This window comes from Pyrus communis, chromosome 5 (assembly GCF_963583255.1).
Source record: "Pyrus communis chromosome 5, drPyrComm1.1, whole genome shotgun sequence".
In the NCBI taxonomy this organism is placed as follows: domain Eukaryota; kingdom Viridiplantae; phylum Streptophyta; class Magnoliopsida; order Rosales; family Rosaceae; genus Pyrus; species Pyrus communis.
Genome location: NC_084807.1, coordinates 23,445,267 through 23,467,428, shown reverse-complemented (window position 1 = coordinate 23,467,428; position 22,162 = coordinate 23,445,267). Strand labels below are relative to the sequence as shown.

General features: G+C 34.2%; 1 protein-coding gene across 1 annotated transcript; it reads left to right on the top strand.

Annotated features, from left to right (window-relative positions):
- The first annotated feature begins 5,414 nt into the window (after positions 1 to 5,414).
- LOC137735108 (AT-hook motif nuclear-localized protein 15-like) lies at positions 5,415 to 8,185 on the top strand. The gene has a single exon (XM_068474485.1). It carries the CDS (start codon positions 6,338 to 6,340, stop codon positions 7,271 to 7,273), a length of 936 nt encoding a protein of 311 aa, XP_068330586.1. The 5' UTR covers positions 5,415 to 6,337; the 3' UTR covers positions 7,274 to 8,185.
- Positions 8,186 to 22,162: the final 13,977 nt, after the last annotated feature.

The following is a 22,162-nucleotide window of genomic DNA, read 5'->3' as shown; positions in this document are numbered from 1 at the left end:
CACAATTATTACGACTGCTTAAACTAGAGAGTATAACCAAATTTTTTTTTAGGGGGCTAAGTTACATTATAGCCTTTTTAGTTAAAACTTAATCAAGAAATAAGAGCACGATTGAAGATGCTCTTACAAAATTTTAGTTTTCTTTTATTGTTTTATGTAATTTTTGTGTTGATTTAGAAGTCACATTTACACTATGTTAACCAACAATAGTCAACAATAATCATGAAGTTTTACTTTTAGCTATTCTTCAAATTGACTTCTTGTATTCCAAAACGACAATTAGATGCACAACGTGATATGCAAATATGATTTTTCCATCTCCGTAGTCTATAAAGGAGTCTAACATTTGACATGCACCGAACATAGATAAAATATCAACTGATGCAATTTCAAAATCTCGTGTGAGGATAAAACCTTTCATGACTTAGTTTTAGAAACTATCCTGAACAAAACATAAGGGGTAAAAATGTAAAAATGGGTTAATACTTGAAATGTGGGTATACTAATCTACACTGCCTATTAAAATTCTCTTTGTCAACTAAAGAACGATGAAAAGATTATTAGTCTTCTATTACAGAAAAAAATTATTGATGAGCAACAATATAACTTCACAAAACCAAATTTTACTGTTTTTTATTGAAACTCACATACATCTGATTTTAGCATATATCTAATATTAAAAAATACAAAATAAAAAATAAAAACAAAAACCAAAAACCTCCCTTTCCAATCCCTCTTTCTCTCTCCTTTTTTTTATCTTTTAAAAACAAAAATAAAAAATATTCATACACACATTGTCATATGCCAGTTGCTAATTACTATCTCCTCCAAAGAAGTTAGAGAAAATTTCTTATAAATTGTCCTTCGTTCATCTATTTGTCAACTCATTCTTCAATTAACTCACCGTATTCTAATTGTTATTTTGATATTTTTATATCTTATATTTATCTTAAAATCTCAAAATGAAATATATTGTCGAAACCAAATTGCTAACTTAAAGAAATAGTAAGTAGCGTTATAAATATACTAGATCAATCGCTACTTTTTAATGGAAAATGTTATTAGCACTTCAAAAATTTTATTCTACACTGCTTATAAGTGTATTTTTCTTTCTAATTATAGAAAGTTTAGAGTGCCAAATAAGATTTTTGAAGTGTTAATAATAATTCCTTTTTTAATTTGTAAATTAGATTGTTACCTTTGTTAAAAAACGGTGGTTTTTTTTTTTCACGTGGCATAATCAATATAATTTTATTATTCAATTCCTACTTTCTCATGAAGAAAGTTGAGATTTAACTATAAATCAATTTGTAATATAGAAAGTAGCCCGAGTTACTTATAAACTCATGCAAAGTCTCTCTTTCCATCTATGTGAGATCCATTTTCAACACACCTTCCACACGTGTGACAAATTTTCAAGTCTAACACATGGATAACATTGGAGCACATGCACGTTGACTTTCACACGTGAACCAACCTACTATGATATTATAAAGAAAGTTTAGATTTCACTATAAAAACTAATTGATAATATATAAAGTAGCTCAAATTATTATATACTTACGCAAAATTTATCCTTCTATTAATGTAAAATTCATTATCGACCACTCATGACATACTACATAGTACGTAGAACAATAGAAGGTAAGTTGCGTCCTTAAAAATGGTAAAAACCTGTCACATATCAGGTGGCCAAAGTTTGTTCATAAGCCCACATCAACTTTCCAATGGAGTGTCCGCAGTAGCTACTACCTAGGCCTAGGCTTAGGACTGTCACATTAGGCTTAACATTGGTAAAGCCAACAAAACGAAATACTCGACATACGAACCCCAAATAAAATTTAGAAAAAGCAGCGAAAAAGATTTGAAAATTTTTAAGTTTTAACGATAATAATAAAATAAAAAATAAAATAAATAGTTTTAGAGTTGACTTTTTAATGTAAAAATATAATTTTTTATTAAAATAAACAATACTGTAGATTTTTAGTTAAAACCTCCATAAATTTTATGATACATATTTATTTCTTCAAAATTAAAATTGAATAGTAAGTGATTAAAATGTTCTTGAATTTTGAAGCTTGAAAAAATGGAATTCGCCTTTTTAAAGTAAAAACTAAACCCGAAGCATCTAAAATTTGCTGTAAGACAGTTGGACCAATTGGTTAATAATCCTGATCATTTGGTATAATGGCATATATTAAAGTTGTGCTACTCAACCATCAAATTACTTTTTTTTTTTTTTTTGCTAATTCGAATTGAAGAGTAATATAAAAGAAAAATTAATGAAAAAAAATTTAAAAACTTTAAGTTTTAACGATAAGGATATAATAAAGAGTAAAATAAATAGTACTAATATTAATTTTTTAATGTAAAAATGTAATTTTTCATTAAAATAAATAGTACTATAAATTTTTTGTTAAAATTTTTTAAAATAAATTCGGCCTATTTCTAGGTTCGCACTCACATTTTGACATTGTTTGGATACAAAACTACTGATATCACTTTTGACAATATTAATGGTGAAACTATAGGGGCAAGTAACTGACAATGACAATTCAACATTATTTGATTTGATTAGCCGCCCAACTCGAGGTTTTTCTTCTTACAATTTGCAATGTAATATAAGGGTTTTGACTTTTTTCAGATCATGTTACAAATCGTTGAATTCATTAATATATTTGGATAACGGATCTTAAATTTTTAAATTTTTGTGTTAAAAGACGAACAAGTCATATGACTCGTCTGACAATGTAGGCCTTTCCAGTAAATAAATTACACGCCATTTTTAGTTTCAACCAAAGGCCAACACATATATACGAAGACCATCTCAAACCAAAGATTATAGGTCACTTTTAGCCCTAATTTGCAAAATTTGTCTCCAGCAGCCCCCACTCATTTAAAAAAAATGTACAGTTGGGTTTCAATTCTCAATAACCAGCTCTAATTAAATTATAATTAAAAAAATTGGTAGGCAGCTAAACTAGTCTACCGTTTTTGGATTTCAAATGCCCTGCCTGATGACAATTTAATTAACAATTAATTTAATTGTGCCTCCCCGTTTTTCTAACCCTAGGTCGTTAATCCACACAAAACTCATTACACCACGTACAACAAAACAATTCCAGTCATCAACCTCTTCAGATTTTTCCTCCCCTTTCATTCAACCTAAACTCAATTGAATTTGGACTGTTATAGATAGTTGGTGTTCAAGTAATCAATTATTAAAATTCAACACAAGAATTTTACTCCACAAGGTATTCTATACGACTTTACTTCATTAATTTGTTTTTGGCATTTCAATTTAGAATTTAGCATTCTAATTTAGAGATCAATGGATGAATGATAACATAATTATTTTTATATAAAGAGATATTTAATGGTATGGTAATGATTTGTTATACAACGCTTTCAAAACATGAAAACAATTCGAGGAATATTGTAATATATTGTATGAAAAACTTTATGGATTAATATATTAATGTTTTGTTCAATAAATTCTTGAGATTTTTAATTGTGACTTTGTTATTTGAGGATACCCCCGCTCATACAAATCTCTGGCTTTGTCCCTGCAGCAGTGCCAACATGAATTTGTTAAAAAGAATTAGGGCTAAGTTTAGTCAAGAATAGCCACTTAGTACTATTTTTCTAGTAGTATTCTTCACTTGTAAGTGAGGTTTTATGTTTGTTTCTCGCTAAAGGAGAATTTGAATCATATTATTATGGCTAATCCATTGTAATGATTAACTCACTCTCTTACTCTACTATAAATAATATCGTTTGTTAAATAAATAAATAAATAAAAGGTTATTCAAGTACAGACCATGTATACCAGGTTTCCAAGCTCCTCAACAGCCCCAACATGTGTATCACAAGCCAAATAACAAAATTTGACTCTACATGGCGGGAGATAAACAAATTTAATTCTACAATATTATTTAAAATATTAATTAAAAAAAAAAACTAAAAAATAGCTAAAGGCTCGATATAACGGAAAGGGATCATCTCCAGATCCATTCCACCTAATCCTCCTCATCAAACAATCCGGGTCCTTAAAATTTGATTAAACAACTAAAGTTATTATAACTTTTAAAGTGGATCCTTGTTTGTAACCGTTGTATCAAATTTCAAAAGTCCAAATTATTTACTAAGAAGGATTATATGAAATGAATCTGAAGATGATCCCTTTCTCGATTTAACTTAGAGATGGCCTTAAAAAACCAGAGCTAAATTTAGTTTAAGGCTAAATGCATAAAGCCCTTAAGCCTATCGACTGTTGATTGTCTTTAACATCAACGTGAAATTTATTTTTCACTAATTAATAGTAAGTCCTTTATTCTATTAACCTTTCAACAATTTTTTAAGTAAAAACAACCATTAAGATTTACATTAATAATAAAATAATATTTAACAATTTAATTAAAAAAACATAAAATTTGACATAAAACATTAAATTGTTACATTAACCGAACTGTCATCATTTGACATTTCTTATTAGGTATCGACGAGCTTCAACATCTTCATTTTACGTGAGATTGGAAAAATTTAGGCTGGTATGATTGGAGGTGGATAAAACTGGTGTTCGGTATTCTTTGGGAAAGGATCCTCACCGGATCTTTTTCTAAGGATTTCGTGGTCTCATCCGTTCATCATATATCGTGCGATCATAAATTATTTTAAAATTTAAAATTTAAAATTAAATATAAATAATATTTAACAAAAATAGATCGTACAATATACAATCAACGGATGAGATCATGAAACTCTTAGAATCCGTAAGATAAGGATCCGGCGAGGATCCTCTTTTCCGTATTCTCTAAGCTTCCTACATGACTGGAGACGGCATTAAGTATGGGTCATCGGTCGCGGTTTCTGGCGGTGATGTTTTCAGACATTGGCATTCGATACCGTGTCGCGACTCGCAGACAATGACGACTTCCCACTACTCCAAGCGCACGTTACCCCCACACTCCTTCTCTCTCTCTCTCTCTCTCTTCTCCGTCTGTATAAACTCAAAAAAGGAGAGATAAACTCCAATTCTTAACCTTGGCTTGCACACTTGCCCTGCACCTTTCCACCATCCCTGCTTTCTCAACGTCAAATCAAATTCCCGCACGTCACCTCATGAGGGCACAACGGTAATTTCGATATACAAAGGTGCGTTTTTTCTTCCTGGTGGTTGGCTGCGGTTGGAGAGTCCAGTTGGTGATGACTGTAGAGGATTAAAATCTCACTCAACTTGGAAGCTCGGAACTTGTAAAGGCAAAACCGGAGGGACAAGAAAAAACCAGGTACTCTGCAAAACCGCCTTTTTCTTTTTCCCTCATAATTTTTTTGTTTTGTTTTTATTTTGTTTTTGTTTTGTTTTTATTTTGTTTTTGTTTTGTTTTTGTTTTTACAAGTTTAAAGATATGTTATCGTACGCCAGGGAGCGTTGGGACCCTTAACGTACACCCCCCCGCAGCCCCCAAAGTGGTAAAAAGGTGCAGTCTTGCAGTAGAAATAGAGAGAGAGAGAGAACGAGAAAGAAAAGAGGAGAGATAAAACTGAAAATACAGAGGAGAAGAGGCCCCAACCACAGAAACAAAATCTTTGGGTTAGTTTGCTCGTACTGGCCAACCCAAGATTTCCCATTGATTAGACTTGAGAGAGGGCAAAGCAAACCAAGCTCCAAGGAAGAAAGAAGAAAAGCTAGAAGCTGCTCAAACTCAAAAAGCTTATCAGAGAAGAACACAAGGGATGCACTTTGTGGGTACCCAAAAATATACATATATATATATATTTTACTGTTGTGAGCTCAAATATGTGAATCGTTGGGTATTTTGGGTGGTGGGTTATGAAGATTGTTGAGGTTGGATTTGGTTTTTGAACAAGTAGGGTTAGGGTTGTTGGATTCTAAATGGGGTTTGTTGGATCTAATATTTCTGGGTTTTTAGCTTTTAGGGTTTTCAAGTAATAAAAAGGAGATTGGGTTTAGGTGGGTTTTGTGAAAAGGGATAAGGTTTTTGGATTCTATCTGTTGGATTTGGAGATTGTTTTTATATTGCTTATTGGAGAGAGATCTTTCAATCTGCTCCTGCAAGCAAGCAAACAAAGAAGAAGAAGAGAGAGAGAGAGAGAGAGAGGTGCAATATTAAAGAGAGAAGATAAAGATTTTATCTTTACCTTCCTTAATTAGCTAGATAGGTGGTTCAACCGTGGTTGTCGTTATGCATCCAAAAACAGAAAGAGTGTAAAAGCAAGAGCTTGGATTTGGATTTGTTTCCTTTCTTGCTCGGATTTGGATTTTGTTTTCTAGGTTTTTTTATTATATATTTTCCCAAGATTTAATTATAAGGCCATGGCGAATCGATGGTGGGCTGGAAATGTTTCCATGGGCGGAGGAGGTCATGTGGATTCAATCTCCTCGACTCCGCCGTCTCTCCACCTCAGAAACACCGAGGAACAACTCGACGAGCAAGACAACACCACCACTACTCCCACCAACAGCAGCACCAGCCCTCACAAGCAGAACAACAAGCACCACGAAGATGGTCGGGACAATAATGACCTGGAAGGCGATGATCAAGGCCCTAACACCGGTAGCGGCAGCCATGACAGCCTCGAGCCAGGAAGTAGCAACCGGAGGCCGCGTGGCCGCCCCCCTGGTTCCAAAAACAAGCCCAAACCGCCCGTTGTCATCACTAAAGAGAGCCCCAACGCTCTCCGAAGCCACGTCTTGGAAATCAGCAGCGGCAGCGACATTGTAGACAGCATTGCCACCTTTTCTCAAAGACGGCATAGAGGCGTCTCTGTCCTGAGCGGCAGCGGCATTGTCGCTAATGTAACTCTTCGGCAACCAGCAGCGCCAACTGGAGTGATTACATTGCACGGAAGGTTTGAGATTCTATCGTTGTCAGGGGCGTTCCTACCTGCCCCATCACCGCCTGGCGCGACAGGACTGACCGTGTACTTGGCGGGCGGCCAGGGGCAGGTGGTGGGAGGCACCGTGATGGGAGCATTGGTGGCTTCTGGTCCGGTGATTGTTATTGCAGCTACGTTCACAAATGCAACATATGAGAGGCTGCCACTCGAGGAAGAGCAAGGCGGAGAAGGAGGAATGCAGATACCGCAGGAACAGCAGCAATCAGGTGTGAATTCGGGATCTCGAGGTGTTGGTGAGAATGCTAGTGCAATGGCTGTTTACAATCTGCCTCCGAATTTACTTGCGAATGGCGGTCAGATCCCTCATGATGTTTTCTGGGGTCCTCCCCCTACGAGACCTCCATCTTACTGAGACAACAAAGATTTAGAGTGAGAGAGTGAGAAAGAAAAAGAGAGATTTGGTGTGATCACTGACTTGTTTTTTGGTTTTGTGCAAAAATATGTTTTGGCAGCTTTTATAGGCACAGCAAGCAAAGGTAGGAGGTCTATTTTGTTTATATCTTTTGCTTGTTAAATCTCAAGTCTGTAGTTTTGTTGTTAGGTTTTATTTACTTTTTGTTTATCAGTAGAGCTTTGTTTCGAAACCGGTGGATCATATGAATGTATTTTGTTCGTTCGATCTTTCGTTTAATTATCTGTAGGGGGAAAGAAGAAGAAATAGTCAAGAAGATGGAGGGGTTTGGAGCTATTGAAATTTCCATTGCAAATCGTTTGTGAAAATTCTTCGTTATTGGTAAGCTTTCCAAGAGTCTTTCTATGCATTGCTTTAGTGTCTCCGGTTCACTCAATAACGTCCCATGGATTATGAATTCATAAGCGTGTATGCACCGTTAAATTCAGTAATGTATGCCAACCGTTGATCTTCTGCATATTGTCATCTGCATCTTCCCAAAAATGTCGTTTCATGGATAATTATTGAAAGTCGAGTTTCCAGTTAAGTGCATGCTCCGACAGGAATATCATTGAGGTTTATTTGGATGGGAGATAACTTGATAGCAGGTTGGTATCGTGGCCTTTATGCTTGCCAGGTTTTAGGGTTTAGGGCTGTATGATTTGATGGGACGATCGACAGATTTGACAGTGTGTAGAGACTTCCTGTTTGGTCTAAGAGAACTGTTTACATAATTGATTCTTCTTTAATCCACGAGAAACATCTTGTTTATACAAGGATATGCTCATATATGAAGAATAATATAGTGCCATAGTTCTTAGTTAAGTTGTTTAGAGACACTTTAGGATTATGGAGACAATAGGGAGTTCACAGATGACAGTTCCCAATCATCCAAATTGATTGCATGTCGAGTGGTATTCTAATTAAACTACGGGAGGAGGATTCGAATTTGAGTAGAGAGAACTTTAGTCAACTTGGCTACGTCAGGGTCTGTGAATTACTTACGTGCCTTTTGTTTAATAGAGTTTACTCAGATGATTGTATGTGCTTTCCTTTCATGTTTGCGGTATTGATCAAGTAATGTTTGAGTAACAAGAAACTTTGGATCATTGGTACAATTGGATGTGAGAATTTTTTAGATGAATTTGAGATGGTGTTTGGTTTAGAATTAGATCTTTTTGTTTTTTGTCATTCTCCTTTTTTCCTGACACTAGTTTCTTTAAACAAGTGGTGAAAGAAATAATTGGTGGTGTTGGTCGCCTGACTTGACTGCTTTAGCTCATCAAGTTATTTGGAGTATATTGCCATTTGTTAGAAGAAGTGAGTTGTTAGGATTTATTTTGTTGTTTAATTTATAATATTTATTTAGGTGACGTCAAGAAAAAAAATGGTGGGAAAACTTCACTAATGTCAGTGCATGATAGTCAATTTGCATTATTTGGAAATTTGACACGGAATTTTGTTAGCTCATAGGGAAATGATGGCTATACGCCCGATGTCTTTCTACGCATTTCTGTTTAATCATGTTTTTATCAAATCAGGTGCTTAGAAGTAAAGAGAGGTGTAGGAGAAAAACTGTTGTGAGATTATCATCTCCCAAATATGTACAATGGGGATGTTATTGTAACGGTATTCTAAACTACTCATATATACATTGCTATGTGTTTTAACTTTCTTATAAAATACGATCACAGTGGCATATTCCGCTATAATTTTGGGGTACTTTCCTCTTTTGGTTCTTCACCAACTCTCCCCCTCCAAAGGAGGAAAAAAATGTTGGTCCGGGTCAAGGGTGGTTAAACAAGAGTATGGTAGTCGCCAAGTTGGTAAATCAAATTGAAAATTAAGGACAGGATAAGGAGCAGTTAACATCTCCAAGGATTCAATTGACTTCTGCATGTGTACTTTCTGAAAAACAATGCAGCGTCATGGTGTTTTTCTTCTTTTTCTGGATCAGCATGAATTGACTGAACATGCTGGAAATAAATGTACGCTGCAGGAACATGACCGATGACTGAGTCGTGTTAGGACTCGAAATACGTCGAAGGAAAAGGATAAACACATTCCACGTATCCCTCTAAGAACTTTTAAAGAGGGGTGTGCGAGTCCAAAAGGGGTACGAAAGTCAGCTATGAATGTGGATGTTAGCAATCCTTGATTTGGACTATTTTTAATGACGTTTTTTTTTTTTTTTTCTTTTTACGATTTTAGTTTATGATCAGAACCGTTTATTCTTACATCTTTGTTAATGATTAACTACAACAAATTAACCATGCTAGAAATTTTATGTTTTTTACAAACGATATTATTAGTGAGTCAAATTGTTAGTTGTTAAGAAAGAAGGGGAACAATGAGACAGAATCTGCACCAGAGTGCAAAAGTATGACCATTTTTTAAAGCATCATCTACTATGTTAGAAATTGTTAAAATGTTCCGATTAACAAAGTTAACGCTTTTTAGTGTTTAATTATTATTTAGTTATAATGCTGAAAAAGAAAGGAAGTAATGGCCTATTTATTATAAAATGCTCATAAACTCACCCTTGTCTATTCTTTTTACCCACATTTTAATAAATAAATTAATATCAATTTACCTCGTGTAAAATAATATTTAAGGACTAAAGCAAAAAAAGAAAGAAAAAAAAATCTTTTGTCTATTCACCATTTCACTGCAACTGTCTCAATTCTTTTAAATAAACATTTTCTTCATTGTTTCCAAAAAGAAAAAAAACATTTTCTTCATTTTCTACTTTTCTAGTTTAATCACATATAAGAGTTATTCACAACATTTTACTAATAAAATAATTATCTAAATCTTTGAAAAATGAAATGAGAGACCAGAAGAAGAAATTGGGTTTGGACGAGTGGAATCGGATTATTGCGAATTTGGAAATGGGACATGAGGATGAGATTTTGGGATTCGGTATGAGGCTTAGTCGTGGGATTTGGAAGGGGGTTGCGTTGGTGGTGGAGAGGGAAAGAAGAGTTGCAATCAGTTAGAGATATAGGAACTGACCAAAATTTGAAATATTAACTGAAATAAAAATCGGGAAGGAAGGCCTTAACGGTAGGCTTATCAGCACTCTAATATTTATTATTCTAACAAAATAATTTAGATATATATTAGAGGTTATTTTAGGAATAATAGTGGATGGAAAAATAGCACTTAAATTTTTTAATTTTTTGTGAAAGATGAGATTATATTGTGAGTGAGAAACTAAAATATTGAGATGGGTCTAGTTATTATATAATAATAGGGAGATGATTAATTGAATTTGAATTTAGTTACTTCTTTTTGTAGAAAATACTTTTAAAAAGTAATTTGGAAAATAGAAGATTTGGATATCATATAACACTTACAGAGATGAGAAATTAAAATGAGAAGGTTGCTAGCATTGTATGTTTTCGTTTGTGCGTTTGGGTATTGCCAGTCTTTTTAGTTGAGCTTATAAGGCCTTCCATGATTTGGAAATTTTGAGTGAAAAATGTTTAGGAGACTCTCTCAAAAGTTGGATTTTCTATGGATTTTCTGTCATATCATGTTTTTGCCACAATGTTTTATAAGATTGGCACGAAAATTGATGTTAAACAGTAAGGTGATAAAGAGTCCATAAAAAGTTTCACTTTAAAAGAGTCTCATTAGAATTTGTCATTATGAGTTTGATATTTGAAAATAGATGAAACTTGGTATACTAAGCATGAAACTTTGAGTTGAATAAAAACGCATTCATTCTTTACTGTAATGCATCGATTGTATATGAAGGAGGTGGGGGAATGGGTTAAACCTGCTAGGTAGGGAAGTGGGTTAAGCCTCACAATAGGCTAGCGATAATATGGTTCAAATTCATCTTTAGCGAGAATCGTATCTAAGGTATCTCACTTACAAGTAAAGAGGAATACCACTAGACCGTAGTACTAATTGGCCAATTATATAAAAAGTTAAAATCATTACTATAACAATGTTATACCATTATTACAAATCAAGTTCATACCATTATATTAACAAGAGAAATGTTGGAGAGACCATTTAAAAAGTGGGACTCTATATGAACTCTATAACACCTTATGTTTTTTCACAATCATTTATAATATTGGTACATAAATTAACGTTAAATTATCATGTTATAAAGAATTTAAAAAAAAAAAAATCACCACCAACTGTGAGCAGTGAGCCTTTGAGAGTCCCACCATAACACCATTACAGTGTTACATAATTCGCGAATGAAATTCATATACACAAACCGCGAGAAAGTTGGCACAGATTCTTGCCTACCTCAACACAAAGTGCACTTAGTCGTTGGTTGAGTATCCCAAGAAAGTGTGCGTCCCACCAGCTTCGAGAAGTTGATGCAAGTACGACCATTTTTAAAAAGAATGGTAAATTTTGAACATATAATTTAAATTTTGACCATTTACGTGGTATTTTGATATTTTTTAAAATCTTGTTCTCTAACTAACTGATATGTAAAATTAAATTATTAATTTATAAAATAAATTATTAAACTAATTAAAATTTAATAAAGGATATTTATAATTTAATCAGTAATTTGTTTACCTTCCTTAATTGAAAAGAAGAAAAAAAAGTAAGATAATTGCATTGGTTAACTCAACATTAATTGTAATAAATGATTAAACTAATTAAAAATTAATAAAATACGTTTAATAATTAATAAAAAAATATTTGAAGATGTTGTCAAATTTAACAGCTACCTCTTTTGCTGCAATCCATGTTATCGCCACATAAGATTTGACATTTCAGTTGGAGAATATTAGTGTGATTTTTTTTTTAATATTATAACTGATGTGTACATTTTGACATCTCCTTTAAAGATGTTGATTGGATACATTTTTGGGCTGCCCAACAAGTCTGTTCTCCTCTTTTTATCCAGGGGTAGGTTGGATCTAGTTCAGGCTTGACTGGAACAATAAAGTTATTATTCAGCCCAACCTTTTTCTCTCGGTCGCATTATCAAGGTAGACTTGGTCCGTATAGATTACGCCGGTCTCAATCGTATACATACAAAGTCACATCATTAAATTAGTCCTTTTGGTGAAGGATTTTCATGAAATGAAAGTTGGAAAAAAATACCGAAAATTTCAAATCATATTAAAACTGAACCGAAAAAATACAGAACAAAAAATCTCGAAAATTTTGGTATTGGAATCGAACCTGAATTGTTTGGTATGGGATTTGGTCTCACACTTTGAAATAATCCGTATTCTAGTCTCGAATCAAATTTTACTAAATATTTTATATATATCATTTGCTTACATACTTTGTCTGTATAAACATATTTTTTTAGAAAATAAGAAGGAGAGAGAAAGAGAGTAAGAACGTGGGGGAGTGAGAGGTTTTTTTTTTTAATATTGGATGTATTTTAACATCTTCTATAAGTGATGCTTTAATAAAAAACAGCAAAATTTGGATATATAAAACTACATTTTATGTGATAGAAGACTAATTTGTCCTGTTATCATGTTTTAGTTGAGAAATAAAATTTTATTAATTAGGAGATATATATATATATATATATGTTGGAATGTGCAATTGGCTATTATTATATTATTAAAATGATTTAAGTTTGTGGCGTGCTGACAAAAGTCTTATCAAACACATGGGAATGGGATGGGTCACGGGTGCTTTTGCTTTCTAAAGACAGAAGAACTCTCTCTCTCTCTCTACAATTACAACCCATAAACCACCTAACCCTTTATCTCTCTTTTATTTTCTGTCTCATCTCTCTCTACAATTACAACCCATAAACCACCTAACGCTTTATCTCTCTTTTATTTTCTGTCTATCTCTCACTCTCTCTCTCTCTCTACAACCTAGAAACCGGCACCTTCCACTCAATCCAACACCGCCTAACCCAGAAACATCCCTACTCACTCTCTCTCATCTCATTTTGCCCTTCTCATCTTCCACCGTATGATAATCTCACTCCGATGAACTCTCTCCACTCCGGCCACCACCACACCTCACGGCTTCATCCCCACCTCCGGTTCTCTCCAGTGATTCTCTGTGTGTGGGATTTCGAATTAAACTTAGGGTTTCGAATTGGGGGCTCGGGTCTATCTCTTCACTTTGTCTCTCTCTCGACCATCAATCTTCACTGATTCACTGTCACTTTGTCTCTAATTTCAATTTGGATTTTTAATGCAGGTTCGGATGATTTCAATTTCAATATAGATGATTTGGATTCTGATGCGGGTTCGGTTTCGGGAAATTCCGAAATACCGAAAATATTTCGGGAATCCCGAAATTTCGTTTCGGGATCGGTCATGAGATTTTCGTCCTGAAACTTTTCGGATCGGAATTTGATATGCGATTTTTGGTTTAGTATCCCATACCAAACCAGCATTTAGGTACCGCTATCAGAACGTTACGATGGTGTTGCACTCATTTATGTAAGTCGGAAACCATTTGGTGGCCATAAGCAGCAGTATTGGATTATCTTTAATGTAATCTTATGTTTAGCACTTACGGCTCAATCTTATTACTCTGGACTCAAATTTCGGACCCAAGACCTCCTAACTAAGCTGGACACCGACCTAGGACCTAGCACTTGAAGACCGGACCGAGGGTATCAAAACGCAACTTCAAATGATATTGTTCAATGAAGACACCTCTTTAATCTTATGTTATGCAAAATATTAACATTGTATGGTTATTAGAAGGAAAATTTTATTTAAACTCATGTAATCTCTTTCTACCCTCAACTTAAATTATAGATGTTAATTGTTTTTTTTAATCCCATTCTATAATTACCATCAAGTATAATATGAAATTAATAATAAAACCAAAATTTATCAATAATCCCACACATTATAATTAAACTCCACCATGATTTCTTGTTTATCTTATGTTCATTTCGGCTAAAATCCTATAATTTTTATAGAGAAAAACAAGTTTTTTTCAGTCCGAGGAAAGTGCTTCTATCGGTTGTGCAACATTAGCTGTTGATAAGGAGTTGCAACCAGACAAGGTGAAAGAAAAATGTTAGTTTCCAACTGCAAGCTTTCAGTGCACTTTGAGGCTGCAGAGGTGAGATTTCTTCGAGCATCGTATAACACATAATTGAAAACTTGGTGTTTGTGGAACTTTTCAAAGCAAAAAAAACAAAGGGCACTCTCTCTTTCATTCAGCATGAATAGTCCTTTGTATGTCGATCAACGCAAACCTTGTTCCGAAGGTACCCAAGTCCATTTCGAGATAAAGCCGCTCCACACACCCCCTCCCCCCCCCCCTTCCTTGAAAAAAAAAAATTTGAAACACCCACTTGGGCTTCATCATTACTGCTTCCAACAACCATTGGTACTGTTGGACCTCTTGGCCACCATCTCGGTCTTACATGCTCGTTCTTCACGCCATTACACAACCCATTTCTTGAAAACTCCGTCTATAGACTGAACATCCCTGAAGCATCAAACACTTAACAACTTGAATTTGATGCACAACTACTATGACTACTTGGTGTTGGTGATGAGAGAGAGAGAGAGAGAGAGAGAGAGAGAGAGAGAGAGAGAGAGAGAGAGAGAGAGCATGTGTATGCGTATGCGTATGTGTCGAGGATGGCGACCATGGAAACATGAAGGAGGTTGCATTTGTAGCCATGGGAAATGCTATAAATGGGTGTAAAGATCATTTTACATTTTGAACTGGGTTTGGGATGATAGTTTAGGTAATAACTCTGGGTTTAAAGACATATTAATTCTTTAATAAAAATTAATATGGGTGTAGATAATAAATTGGGTGTAGAAAGAGGTTACATGGGTTCAAATAAAATTTTCCTTATTAAAATTGTCCTATCCAATCTAGTGCTATCCCATCTCATTCAATCTCCTAATGAAAATCCAATACAATCATGAGTACTAAGGGAAACCTTGGTTTTGAGGTTGATTTACAAGCCAAGTAAGTCAGAAGGAATGTAAACAAAGACGCTTATTCACTTATTTACTATTCACAAGATTTAAATCTAAAATATCTCGCTTATAATTTACAACTGAAGAAGAATATTCCTATTGGTGGAAATTGTAGATGGGAAAATCAATGTTGTAGTTTCCACCTTTGCTAATAGTTTAGCACACTCCTAGGTATTACGTGTTGGTATGATTGAGGCATTTTGTATATAAATTTGTTATTTTCTCAATGATGAATTGCAGTTTGAATAAAGGAGAATTAGAATGAATAATGCTCGTGTTCCTAGTTCCCCATATATGATTAACGTATCTTCACCGGACGAACATAATAATCCAAACTATTCATTCTCTTTATTATTATCTAAAGATCATATATGAGAAAATTCCTTCAATTTGGAGATCGTTTAGTTATTCATGTGCATCAAACAAATGAACAATTCATTATGACAATGCTGGCTACCTGTTATAAAAATCATTGATTGGTGACACAAATAGATGGCTAAACGATCTCTAAATTGAATAATTTTTTGCATATCTAATTTTTAGATGATGATAAAGAGAATGAATGATTCAAATTATAATCATAGGTGAGGGAACAAGTAAGTTCTTCCGTAAGGGAACACAAGCATTATTCAATTTATAAACACGGATTCTTCCAAGAAGAGATCATTAACTTGTAAATGGGCAAACCCTATCCTCGCCCAGAGACAGAATAAACGACAAACAACCTATAGTGATGTCTTCTCCTCCAAGTTTACTTTCCAAAAAAAAAAAAGGAATGTGTCTTTTTTACCCAAAGAGTTCTGTTTCATTTGATGAGATCGTACTAATGGGGACTCAAAAAGGACTTACTATAAAATTAAAGCATCATCTAACTTTTGTATTAGATGTAATTATCAACACATTTAAAAGGTAGCAAATAGTGGATTGCTTTGATGGGTAAGATTTTCCTCTTAAATTCATTGCGTCGTGTTTTGAATTTAAACTCTCTCATTCTTGCAGTTTAGATGATTTTAATGTAACTTATCATATTATTTGTATAAAAAAAATAGGGTAGAGTAAATTGTAATATGGGTCCATCCACTATGCTTCAATTGAAACAATGCTCTCTTAACTAAAAATCTATTACCATTGATCCATCAACTCATCAAAATGTGCAACTATGGTCTTTTTGTCAACTCTGTCAAAATAAGCCACGTGTCATACATGTGAGGCTAAATCAAGGGGCAAATATGAAAAATCAAATAAGAAAATTTGTATCAATGATCTCTTAACTTTAATCCAACTGGAGAAATTGTACCTAAAATTTAGCACAATTGGAGCAATGGTCCCTCAACTTTAAGCCAATTGTAGCAATGATCCTTCCAACATAACTCATTTTGACAAAATTCTGATGGAGTTGACGAAAATGACTATAATTACACGTTTTGCTGAGTTAATAGACCAATTGTAATGAATTTTTAGTTGAGAGACCATTGCCCTAATTTAATTAAAGTTGAAGGACTATTGATACAATTTACTAAAAAAAATATGGGATAAAAGTTGCTTCCGAAATTATCAGTAATTCCCTTGTAAAAGTACTTAGGAATTCCTTCTAATTGTTGTCTAAATTTTATGTTTATTGTCTTATCCAGACAATGACATTTTTGATAGAAATGAAAAACAAAAAACATTCAATAAAAATTTAAGGGCTTTCCACATATTCACGTGCGTTTGCGTTTTAGAGCATTTCAGCGGTCCAAGAAAGGCAAAAGCAAGGGCAATTCTAATGCGCCAAACCCACCAAAATTCCTACAACGGTCCAAATAATGGAGGGCGAATTGTGATATTCTGCCTTAACTTTGTCTTACCATGACAAAATGGGAGAGAAAAATTTTAGTTGTGTTCATATCTTGCAAGCTTTTTATCCATGATAAATTTCACTTGTTCTTATAATTATTGTTTGGCTTTCCTTTTTAATTCTTCTAAATTGTACCACACATGTTCTACATAGTTTTAGGGTTAAAATGCTTCTTTTGGGATCATACTGCTAGAAATATTCATCTCAAGAGCTTAACTTCTCACATTAAAGGTTTGTTCATACATGTGCATTTCATGCTAATATTTCCAGTTCATTTTGTCTAATGGTTTTGTCTTGTCAAAATATCTCGCTGCTTTCCAGTTTGCTGGACACATACTTTAAGACAACCCACATAAGTCAACTGACACTTTTTCCCGAGAGTGATTTTTAACCTTAGATCTTTCCTGATTGTTTATGGACTTGGCTTGCTCCCTTTATTTGAAATATCCATGCCTCTCTTTATAACGATCATGCTAGGGTTCATTTGGTTTTTGGGGTTTGAGATTGGAAAAGTTTTTTAGAGCCTTCTTTTCATCTTCATCCTAGATCTCCTAGGAGCATCAAACATATTTTATAGGTAATGTTCTTCATCGAATATTTATAAATCTATCTTTAAAATTGGGGTTTTTAGTTAAAATGGTCCCTAAGATTTGCATAATACATAACTTTGGTCGTTGAGATTTAAAATCAATAGAAATGGTCTTTGAGATTGTTCACCATCCATTATTTTGGTCATTCTGTTAAAAAACTCTGTTAAGTTGAGGGTATAACACATAACTTTGGTCCCTGAGATTTGCATAACATATAATTTTGATCCTTGAGATTTGCATAACACATAACTTTGATCCCTGAGATTGTTCACCAACCATCATTTTAGTCATTCCATTAAAAAGCTCAGGGACCACTTAACGGAGTTTTTTAATGGAATGACCAAAATAATGGATGATGGACAATCTCAGAGACAACTTCTATTGATTTTAAATCTTACGGACTAAAGTTATGTGTTATGAAAATCTCAAGGACCATTTTGATTAAAAAACCTTAAAATTGCTTTCTTAAATTCGTTTTATATGCTCATTTGTTTTGGCTAGGAGTTTTAAATTTTCATGAAAGAGTTATTTTTAGCTTGGAGTTGCCTCTTTATTCTTACTTGAAAACCTTAGCCACAAAATCACATTCATGCACTAAATACCTACATCATTGCATATCAGGGTAGATTGTAATTGTGATTTTGATCTTTGTTTTTAGGTCAAAATTTCAAGTTTCAAATATTCAAATTGACATCTTTTTTGGATTCGTGTCAATTTCATCTTTCAAGTGTTTGACTGGTGAAACTGACTAGACATTCGAACTTAGATCTGCATATCATTTCCATATCATCACATGCATAGTTTGTGTGTTGGTCTCAGTGCCACAAGGTAAAAAGTTCAGGATGAGCTGCCACCTTGTAAAGACTAGAGACAACACTATTTCGGTGCCACAAATTGAAGAGCTCAGGAGGAGTTGCCATTTAGTGAAGACCGAAGGAATCCACCTCGTGTAAGGCAATGTTGCACAAAGATAAAACTGCTTCGTAGATAGGGATCTAGAAATTGAGCTTGTGTGGTCTTTGTATGAACCTTGATTATACTAGTAGATTGGACTCAGTGGAAAGTCCCCAATTTTTTAACCCATAGTTTGTGTGTTGTTCTCCGTGCCACGAGGTGAAGAGTTCAAGAAGAGCTGTCATCTTGTGAAGATTGGAGACAACACTATTTTGGTGCCACAAGGTGAAGAGCTCAAAAGGAGCTGCCACTTCGTGAAGACTGAAGAAATCCATCTCATGTAAGGCAATGTGGCACAAAGGTAAAACTGCTCCGTAGATATGGATCTAGGAATTGAGTTTGTATGGTCTTTGTATGAACCTTGGTTATACTAGTGGATTGGACTCAGTGGAGAGTCCCCAGTTTTTTAAACCCAGATGTGAGTTTTTCTGGCCAAAAATTTATTGTGTTTGTTGTCTTTTAAGCTTGTCCACATATCTTATTTTCTTGCATATGTTTCATGCATCCTATGAATTGTTATTTGATAGTGTCAAACTAAGTTTACATTGCATATTATAAGCAATGAACTGAATTGTTGTTGACTAGGATAACTTGTAGTGAACTAAGCTTGATTTGTAGAATTGCGTTGATTAACTGATGAATCTGTACTTAGTTGACTAGTGAGCTTGACTAGTCAATCTGACATACTTTAATTCATAATTGCTTTGTCATTGATGTTTGCATAATGAATTGATTTGTAAATGTGTTCAAGCGTATGAATTATTGTTGTGAAACTAATCTGGACAAACTATGATTAGTTGAACGTATTGGTCAATTAAGTTTTGTTCTTGCAACTGCACTTTATATCACTAACTAACTTGTAGCTAGTTGACTAGCTCATTTGACTAGTTTACTGTGTAAAGTTAAATTTTTATTTGCAGGATATTCCACCTAGTACCTCTTTTCACAAGTGTTAGGCTCCATCAAGCCGTTTTGAATGCCCGTCCTTCTTTGCCAGGCTTTGCGTCTGCTGGCTTAGGGTAATGTCAGCATGGCGTTAGCTACCAAAAAGCAGGTCTCAAACCTTTTCTTTAAATCAGAGCCCAATGGCTCTTTGCAAGGTTTGGCCACAACCGTTGATTTTTCAAAGGCCTAATGGTCTGGACCGTTGGGTTTTCAACGGTAAAAGAAATTGAAAATATGATCGGTATGTCACGTGGCACGACCTGGTGCGTCTAATTTTCAAATGAGTAAGGAAATCAACGGTTAGGATCAATCTAACAGTAGAAAATGGGAAAAATAGAAAGAAAAAAAATAATATTTTCACTATCAGGGAAGACGTTTCTTTGCTTGAGGCTTGGGTGCGTGTTGCTCATAACCTAATCACGAGAAATGAGGTGAGTATGCGACAAATGTGGAAGAAGATTCACGCACAATTCTTCGAGTAAATTCAAAGCACAATATCTAACGTTGGATGCCCTAGGTTGTAGGCTATTGAGAATAATATTGTTTTAATATTGTATTTGGTTATATTAGTACGCTAGGATTCGCCTTTTATTTTTAATTAATTATGCTTGTTATAATGCTATGTTTTGTTTTGTATTTGAAATTAAATTATTGGAGTTAAACATGAAGTTTTATTTTCAAATAACAAACTTACATAGTTCATACTTAAACACACTAAAAGGCATAAAAAAGCAAAAAATATATATTTGTAAATAGTAATTACCTTTACTTTTGCCTAACAGGTGGAGTTGCACAAATGTAATTACTTTTCATATTGACAATTACATATCATTGCCCTTACCCTCCTCCAACAGGTGGAATTACTATTATGAAATCACTAATTAAAGCACTTCCAGCGATGCACGCACAAATATTGTCGGACAAAAAATGTTCTACCAATTGCAAAAATGGGGGGTAATTCGTGGGACTCATAGATCTCGACTGCTTACCCAATTGATGGTTGTTTGTGGTTGTATCAATTGGCGATGCTAACATCGTTGTGATGTCAACCATGTTTTTTATTTATTTAGTTATTTTTAATCCGGATCCTTGTTGGATTCTCTTTGTGAGGATCCCGGGGATCTGTCAATCCTGTCCGTTTATCGTACATCGTGTGATCAGAAATTATTTTAAATATTTTTATTTAAAATTAAACACAAATAGTACTTGACAAAAACTGACCGCACGATGTACGATGAACATACATGATTCCCGGATCCTCAGGAATTTCACCAAAATGATCCGAAGAGGATCTTGTTGGCTTTTTATTTATTTATTATTTTTATTTTTATTTTTGTTTAGCACTGAAGAGAAAGTGAAGCCAATAACTTTTGTTATCGTGGGGCCCGCATGGCTTTAATACAACAAAGCAGCAAAAGCTTTTCCATGTGACTTGTCCTCTGTTGTTTAATCTTCAACGGTCAGGAGATCGAACGATTCTATAATATGCAATTTATAAAATTAAAAAAAAAATTGTAAACAATTTGAAAAGTTAATGAGAACACTATTTATAACAATACAAAAATATTATATTGTTGTAGGCCTATTTGATTGAACTATTCTAGAGAATAGAGAGAGGGAGGTCGGCGGCAATAAGAGAGAAACATAGATTTAATTGTGAGGTGTGTGTTGTATCACCCCATTGTGCATTTATTTATAGTAGTAGGATAGGTTAAATCTTTACACTTTTAGGATTACAACTCTAATAGGATATTAACTACTAAAGGGAATATTCAAAGATATCCCTAGATACACTAGGATTTATACAATCATATTCCTATTTTAAATATGATTGCAACACTCCTCCTTGAGTGTGTAAATACTTAAACAAAACATCGCATCAGATCTTCAGTAGATAAGGTAGAATAGTTGATGAAGTCGGCGGTACAACGGGCAAATGCGAGTCTCAAATCTAAATAAAGTATGCATTGGTAGTAAAACTCACAAATTCTTGCTATGGTAAAACTCAAGGTAGGTGAAAACCCATAGACTAAGGAGAAAAGTGAGAAGTATGCATAATGTCTAAAAAAAACGTCAAAGAGGACGAAAGTAATGAACTCAACGGAGTATGATCATCTCATGATGGGTGCCTCATCAAGACCTCGTTAGGTAGCAAAAACCCAATGGGAAAAATGCTCATAATCGTAGGAAAAATAGTACATTAAGATCAAATGAGTATGCTTATGGATATTCCTCCTGAGTTAGATATAACTTCTAAATAAGAGAACTATAAGCAATTCAACTCAGATAATTTACGCATATTGATTCCTTGGACGAGCTTCTGAAAAGTAGACTTGGGCAATGACTTGGTGAAGAGAACGGCTAGGTTGTCCTGCGAACGGATTTGCTTGACTTCAGTGTTCTAATGCTATTGTTGCTGGTGAAAATAAAAGAACTTCGGCGATATGTGCTTGTTGTTGTCTCCCTTGATGTATCCATTCTTTAACTGCTTGATACATGCTGCATTGTCTTCAAAGATTGTCGTAGGAGGTCAATGACAGAAGTAATACCACTAGTGTTTTGAATATGTTCCATGATTGCTCTCAACCAAAAACATTCACAC